The 8,416-nt window shown below is 46.9% G+C and overlaps 1 protein-coding gene across 1 annotated transcript in view; it reads right to left on the bottom strand.

The window, feature by feature from the left end:
• The window catches only part of SNX19 (sorting nexin 19), a 41,003-nt gene extending 38,409 nt beyond the window's left edge, over positions 1-2,594 (bottom strand). The window contains exon 1 of the mRNA XM_032357651.1: positions 379-2,594. Within this exon, the coding sequence (XP_032213542.1) occupies positions 379-2,082 (1,704 nt within the window). The 5' untranslated portion in view covers positions 2,083-2,594. The remainder of the gene's footprint in view (positions 1-378) is intronic.
• Between the last annotated feature and the right edge of the window lie 5,822 nt (positions 2,595-8,416).

The following is an 8,416-nucleotide window of genomic DNA, read 5'->3' on the forward strand; positions in this document are numbered from 1 at the left end:
AACCTTTTGAGATGAGATATATATATATATTTCCTAAACGAAGTACAAAAGATACTAGTAATTAAAAAAGGAAAGAAACAAATTAACAAGGAGGTTTGGAAAGAGAATTTCTGGACAAGCCTCTATATTGGAACCACTGAAAAATATATGACCCTCAGTATCCTAAGAACTCTGAGATTCTAGGATTGTTTGCATAGATACTGAAGAAAAGCCAGCTCTGCTTTACAAATGATCTTCAGACCATTCACATATAGACTGCTGAATTGAACATAGTAAATGAAGAGTAGCCTCTCTCCTTTAGAACACTAGCTTCACTGGCTCTGCTCTCCAAACCCATTCCCAGTACAGAGTGGGTGACCGTAATTCTAATCCTGTTACCTTCACTGTGTAGAGTGTGTATGGGTGGAATCCAGTGCCACTGTGCTCTCGAGCAGTAATGGTACCAGTGATACGAAGGTTCTGGATGACAACTGGGCCATCTGGACTGCTCAGGGGCTCAAAGCTGAAGGTGGCTGAGGTGAGAGGACCAGTTGGAGAAGAGGAAAGCAGAACCTGTGGCAGACTAGGATCTACAGAGCTCACGTCATTGGTGAGATCCTTCTCTAAGCCTGAGGGTCGTGGGAGGCAGGTCCTTTCTGGATCTGTCAGCAAAGCTGTAAGAGAGGTGACATCTCCTTGTTCCACTTCCTTGTCTGCTGTATCAATGTGGATCTCTGGGCAGGAAGTCAGCATGGAGACTAGCAGCCCTGTCTCTGTTTCTGTTCTTGGACCCTCCTCGGGCTCTGCTCCCTCAATTCCTTCGGATCCCTCAATATCCTTAGACTCCAGAGACTGGGGACCCTCCAGGGCACACAGGGCATCCTGGATCCTGTCAGAGAGGAAGTTGCCTGGGGTCATGAGCATGATAGTTTCCTTGCTCAGCTCAGACAATGGAGACTCCAGCTCTGTGTCTTCACATAAAAACAAAGGGCCTCGAATATCTGGCTGCAGGAAATGAGATGAGTTGTTTCCTATTTTTCTCTCTTCTGGCAGGCCACCCAGTTCTCCCTCTATTGCTTCACGGCCTTCTTCAACTTCTGGGGAGTGCTGGGAAGGCCCGTCTGGCTCACTACAGTTTAGTAGCACTGGTGCTGCTGCTGGAGAAGGGGCTCTCACTTCCGGGAGGCTCTGTACCTCAACAATCAGTGGCAGAGATGTGGGCACTGAGGGCTTTTCCAGGGCACTGGCTGAGGAAGTCGATTTAACCACTGCTGTCGGATTATTTCTGGCCTTGGAAAAGATGCCCACAAGTACAAGGTGAATCCAGTCAGGATCTGACAGCCTGCTGATCAGTGGTAAGATTACATTGCAAGTAATGAGTTCCACCACGACATGGCGACCAGTCCGGGTCTCCAAGTGGGGCTTTGGCACTAGTCCTTGAAGCAATAAATTTACAATGCCACGTGTATAGGTGACCTCAGTGGTGACGCTCTGTACAGCAGGATGTGGGGCAGCAGCTCGGCAGTAAGCCTCCCAGAGCTGGGAGGGATCAATGGTACCACTCTGCTTCCCAGCCAGGGCTTCCTTCGCCTGAATATAGCTCTGCAGGTGACAACCGCAGAGAGTCAGAACCCTCTGTGCAAGAGCATGACTGTCCACCATGCCCATCCTCCTCCGGAGCTCCTGGACCAACCCTCTCATGGCAGCCTCCATTTCTTCCTCAAAGGCTGGCTCCTGGCTCACAGTGCGATACCACGATGACACAAAGTCCCGCATAATCATCTGGATGGTGCGGTCGATCTCCTGTTCCAGTTGCCTCTCTGCCTCAGGGTTTGGAGGGCAGGTGGCCACTGGGATGAAGCGTTCCAGGTGCAACCGACCTGAAGCCCCCACAATGGCGTTGGAGCCCAGCCATCCTCCCAGCACCGCCAGTAATGCGGACAAAAGGCACAGGAGCCACACATTGACCAGAAAGTGGATGACCAGGAGCCAGCCGAGCACAATCCCCACAGCCATCAGCTTCCGGCTACTCAGCAGGTTATTGAGGTTCCAGCTCGACCCAGCTGGAGCCTCTTGTAACGAGGACACTGTCTCCGCCTTCATGGCTGAAAGGGGCAGATGGCTACCCAGTCGATCGATCGCCCTCTCTCTACTTCACCTGAGTTCGGGAATGGGGCGTTAACTGTACGGAGATAAGGCTATCTGGGTTGCTATTCAGGGACCGGGGCAGTACTCTGGGTCCTCGGAGTCCTACACACACCGCAAAGCCACAGAGGCAGCTGCGCTTCTCCCCCTCGCTCCAGCCCCTTCCAGCCGAGACGCAGCTCTCGGAGACTCCGAGGCCTTCATAATGCAGAGGTCGGAGAGGCTCCGCACTGCCTGGGGAGGGCGGGGCAGGGCCTCGGCGCCCCTCACCCAACACTTACAGACGCCGAACACCGGGTCATACGCCGCTGGGGGGGCGCGCCCAGACCGAACCCCGATTTGTGGGGGACACAACAGTGTCTTCGCCGCCGCCCTCGGAGGAACTCTCCCCCGGGCTCGGTTCCCCGGGCGACTGCAATCAGCCGCCCGGTTTCTGTCACGGCTGCCGGCCGGCGGCTGCCGGCGACAACTTCCGGGTCGACGTCGGCAGGGCGGGGTATGCTGGGAGAACGGCCGCGCGTCCTGAGGAGCGGCGCTGCGCGCGGCTCCCCCTGGTGGTAAGGATCGGCCGTGACAACACCAGCGGAAAGTGGTCTCCCAAACTCTTGCCTGGCTGAAGGGTGAGCTAAGTTCCCAAAGCCGGGTGGAGCACAGAGCGGCCTTGCAGGCAGTAACCCTCGAAGACTGAGACTTCTAGCTTTATTAAATGGAGTCGGCCAGCATTTTTTACTGCTTAGGCAAACTCTCAGTAATCCAGTTTGTTTTAATCCCATGCGGGCATTTTTTTATTGACTTGATACATTTTAACATTTACCCCGCTCCCTGCAGGGCCCCCCTGCAGCCCCCAGTACACAGCTCGTGTACCTTGTTCTCAGGAATTGCAGAACACAAGGCGTACAAACTTAATACAGAGATAGATTTTTTTCCTTATATTTCACATACTCTGTAACAAAATCATATTTGGGACTTGGAGGTTATTTACTGGTGGCATTACCCAAGCAATCAGATACCTTGAACATCTGCTATATTCAATGACTGTGAATAGGTAATGTGGACGAATAGAGCAGTCCTTGTTCTCAAGGACCTGGCTGATAGAGGCGCCTAGGTGGCTCAGTGGGTTGAGCAGCTGCCTTCGGCTCAGGTCATGATCCCAGGGTCTTGGGATCCAGTCCTCGCATTCGGCTACCTGCTCTCGGACAGCCTGCTTCTCCTTTTTCCTCTGCCTGCTGCTCTGCCTACTTGTGCTCTCTATTTCTTTGCCAAATAAATAAATAAAATCCTAAAACAAAACAAACCACAACAACAACAACACAGGACCTGGTAGCTCATTGGGGAGACAATTTCCTGGATCATGAATGGGTAACTAATAATGCAAGTCGGTATGGTATATAGTAAAATGCAAAATCTTACAGGTATTCAGGGGAAGGACAGATCACTGGGGCTTCCAGTGGTTTAGAGGGAACCTCACAGAGCAGAGAGCCTTTATGTTGGATTTTCAAGGGTGAAAGTTGGTTTCTAACCCCTTTCATGCCATCTTCCCCATTTCTCAAATAAATAGGAAAAGAAGGCAGAAGTAGAGATGTATTTTCAGACAGTCCTCAAATATATTTGCTTTGAAATCTACCCAGACAGAAATACCTACAGGAAGATTGAATACCTGACAGTAGAACTGATCGTGTCTTAGAATGTGCCGGTGTTCTGTGAAGCCAGCTTTCTTCCCCATCTTGGTCCCCAGGAGCTCTGCTAGCAAGGTGGCTTTCTTTTTTATTTTGGCACAGGATGCATATAATTTGTATAAAACTATTTATGATTACTCGTCTTCAGCTTTCTCTATGATGTTAGCATTTATCATTATAGCATTAGTTCCCAGAAGTTTAAAGTAACCTTCAGGCAAACTCCAACCAAAAACTGTGCCAACAAGAGGCAAACATATCGTAGCTTCTCTCATGCCTACTGTTGGAGCAATGATTTCTTTTGAATACAAAAGGAACCATCATTTAGACGTGAAGCATAGTTAATGCCTACCAATTCTAATACGAAGAGTTTGATTTAGGATCAGAATGTCCACGAAGCTGACTGGACACATCCCTGAGATGAAAGAATGTGGTCCGGTGTTTCCATGGCACAGACCACTTCACTGGTGTCTCCTTCCCACAAAAAAGGAATATAAGAAGTGGGAGCTGGTCCTTTGTTCTCCCAGACCATTTCATTGTCCTCAGTCAGAGGGACAGTTACATTGCAATGATGCTCTGGAGAAATATCCCTGCCATTTAACCAAGAACTAAAAGAAATGGATGAGAGGGAGTCTAGTGTGATTCTGAAGATTTTCCCGTGATAGTTCAAAGAGAAAGTTTACTCTGCAATATAATCTGGAGTGTTCAGGGCAGCAAGAAACTGACCTTGTGAGTGGGCGCTGTGCCACCTGACCAGATGGTCTGGAGTACGTAGGTAGCCAAGAGTGCCTTCCTGATTCTGAAGTGGATTTGATGAAATAGGACTCTGAGATGAACATGCCAGTGCACTTGTCATTTTGACTGGAATGAGTTTCTGCCTAGAGATCTGGGACCAGCCTGAGTCTCCAAACAGATTAATCACAGGGAGGAGGGGAGAGGCAGAACTGATGTTTGGTTATGGTCATGGTATGTATATGTGGTGGGAGGAAGCTTGTTGTCTGGCTGTATCACTCACCATCTCACTAAGTCCTTCCTACTTTCCTTCTTACCATTTCTTAAAACATTATAGGCAGAGTGATAGACGTGTTAGAGATAATGAGACAAATAAGACACAGTAATTCACCTCAAGGGACTCGCAGTCTAGTTGAAAGAGAAAGACACATAAATCAGTGTAACAAAACATTATCATGGGTGGTATGACAGTTGCAGTAGAAGAATGTATAATAAAATGGGAACATGAAGGAGGGGTGGTCAACCGGGGAGTTGGGTGGTGTCAATAAAGTCTTCATAGAAAGTTGGAAAACACTGGAAAAAGATAAAGAAGTAAGTGAGTTATTTTAGGTGAATGGAGGATAGAGAGAGCAAGGGGAAGAGAGCAGGAAGGTCTGTTAGGAGAGGCCGAAGAGAGAAGTAAGCAGGACAGTGAGAGCAAGGGGAGGCACTCCAGCAAGGGGGCATGCTGGAGGCAGCTCATGCCACACCTCGATTTTCTTTCAAAGGCAGAAGTCAAGTAGCTTCCTAAAGAGAGCAGTAGTGATGGGGCAGGTGACCTGGTTTGTAATTATTGCTCTGAGAAACAGAAGGAGTGGTAGACGTGTTCATATAAAGAATATAAAGAATAAAGTTCATATCAAGAATAAAGAGGGACTGAGGACCTAGCTCGGGTTAGGACCTTGATGTCTTGAGAGGAGAGATATTAATATTTTAAATCATGGTGTCTGTGTGTCTAAGAAAGAAAAGGTAGCCAGAGAGAGAATATCAATTGTGAGAATAAGGTTAGTTGTACTGAAAGAAATGGAGTGAACCAGATGATTAAAAACTTGTGGTTAAGAGATTGGTCTGTTAGAACCTGTCCTAGTTTCCTATTGCTGCTCTGTCAGATTACCATAAACAGTGAATACAACAACATATGTTTTTTTTTTTCTCTCACAGTTCTGAAAGTGATAAATCTAAACCCAGTTGGCAGGGGTGTGTTCTTTGTGGAGGTTCTAAGGGAGACCTTGCTTTCTTGCCCTTTCCTGCTTTGAGAGGCTGCCTGTCTTCTGTTGGTCATGGCCTCACATTACTTAGGTTTCTGCTCCTGTGGTCACTTCTCTCACTCTGACCCTTCTGCATATTTCCTATAAAGACCCTTGTCATTATATTGAGCCCCCCCTTCCTGGTAACCCAAGGTTATCTTCTGAGCTCAACATTCTTACCTTAATCACGTCTGCAAAGTCTCTTTTGTCATAAAAGGTAACACAGTGGCATGTTCTGGGGATTAGAATGTGGACATCTTTGGGGGTCGTTATTCAACTTACTACAGAGTCAAGATATCCAGATATGAAAATCTTATTATGTCAGTGAAGTCTGGGTGTGGCCAAGTAATGAGTTACTGAAGTAGAATGTAGATAACATGCTAGGGCTGAGGAAGAAATTTTGAAATAGTCTTTGAGAAGGATGATCTACATGTTGTTGGAAGTCACGGATGTTAGGGGAGTGAGGACTGGGATCTTGGTACAAATGTTCTCAGTAAATGAGGGGGGTGATCGGAAGTGGGTGGATGATGTAATGAGGAGAGTAGATTGTGGTAATACCAAAATAGGAGCAGAGAATTTTTCCTAAGTTGGAAAATAGCCTATGGGGAAACTGCCTTAGATTCAGTGTTGTAGAATAAATAGCCACCAGAGGGCAGCAGGGAGTATGGCATTTTTAAAAAATCTATTTATTTTTAAGGTTTTTATTTATTTATTTATTTGACAGAGAGAGAGATCACAAGTAGGCAGAGAGGCAGGCAGAGAGAGAGAGAGAAGGAAGCAGGCTCACCGCTAAGCAGAGAGTCTGATGCGGGACTCAATTCCAGGACCCTGAGATCATGACCTGAGCGGAAGGCAGAGGCTTTAACCCACTAAGCCACCCAGGTGCCTGGGAGTATGGCATCTTAAGGGGAAATTGCGTCTCCTGTATTCTTTCATTCATCCATTCATATATCTTCTCCAACAGGCATTTAAACTAGGTATTGGGAATTCAGAGACGGACTTCGTATGGCTGCTATTCTTAAAGGGTTCACAGTCTTGTACAAGAGGCAGGCACCAACACAATATTAAAAATGCTATAAAAGAAATATGTCAAAATATGGGAACACAGAGAATCTGGGAAAGTTTCACAGAAGAGGTGACAATTGAGTTAGCCTTGAAGGATGGGTTAAATTTCTTATGACGACAAGAGGAACGGGCCATTCTAGGAATAAAGAAAACATGAGGAACGCCAAGAAATCTCCCGTATTAGTTTGCTAGAAACTCTTATAATAACATATCACAGACTGGGTGGTGTCTAATTTTCTAATATTTTATTTCTAATAAAATAGAAACTCATTTTCTCACAGTTCTAGAGGTCGAAAGTCCAAGAATAAGATGTTGGCAGGGTTGGTTTCTCCTGAAGCTTCTCTGATTGGCTTGCAGATGACTGACATCTTGTTGTGTCTTCACATGGTCTTTCCTTTTTGTCTGTGCCTCCCTGGTGTGTCTCTCTTTTAAAGACACCACTCATATAGGATTAAGGCCCACCAATATAACCTCACTTAACTTCAATCACAGCTTTAAATTTCTCTTAGGATCCTACAGAGAAACAGAACCAGTATGTATGCACACACACACACATAGGTATATGTAAATTCATTGTGAGGAACTGGATCGTGCCAGTGAGGCTGAGAAGTCCTACGATCTGCCAACATTAGCTTTCATGGCATAAAAATTAAAAATAACATTGAACAAGTCAAAGAGATATAGACTTAAGTTTCACACCTGACAACACATGGTACTAAGTGCTCTACTAGGCCCTCCCACAATAGAACAACTGGATCCTGAATGAAAACACTTTTTGGTGAATTTATAGGCTCATAAGAAGAGAGGTAAAGGGGCACCTGGGTGGTGAAAGGTCCCCCAATAATGGGTCCATGATTAAAGGAGCGAGACTGATACAAAGTGAAGGTCAAGCAAAGCTTTATTTCTCACCAAGCATCGAGAATCAAACCGACCATTCAGGGCCAGCCACCTCTTAAAGAGAGGGCGACCCCTCCCTGCCTTACAGACTAACTTACAGAGCAAAGGCCATGTGGTTGGGCCTGGCCACACACAGGTGGCCAATGAGATTGTAACACACAGAGAAAGCTGCACAGTCATGCTAGGTCACACACACGGGTGGCCAATTGAATTACAATTTACCCTATAGTAGGTATTTGAACCAGCCTATCACCTTGGTCAGAACTGGCACCCAAAAGGCACCCAAAAGGTGAGGCCCACACTCCTTGGTAGCTTGGGAGACAGTATGTGCACTCGACTGATTGGATGTCTCTACCTGGTCCGACTCATCCCCGCATTCCGGCGGTTATCTCCACCTGACCTGACCCACCCTTGTATTTGGGCTTTATTACCTAGGACTGGTTTCCGGGACTGGCTTTTAAGTAAGTTCCCCTGGGGGGTGGGCAAGGTCAGTTTAAGTTTTACTGCATAAACAAAATCACTGTTTAACTGGATGGAATTGCCCTGGCTAAATAGGCCCTTAGAGGTGGCTCAGTGAGTTAAAGCCTCTACCTTCAGCTCAGGTCATGATCCCAGAGTCCTGGGATCCAGCCCCGCATC

The sequence above is a fragment of the Mustela erminea genome, chromosome 9 (assembly GCF_009829155.1).
Source record: "Mustela erminea isolate mMusErm1 chromosome 9, mMusErm1.Pri, whole genome shotgun sequence".
NCBI lineage: Eukaryota > Metazoa > Chordata > Mammalia > Carnivora > Mustelidae > Mustela > Mustela erminea.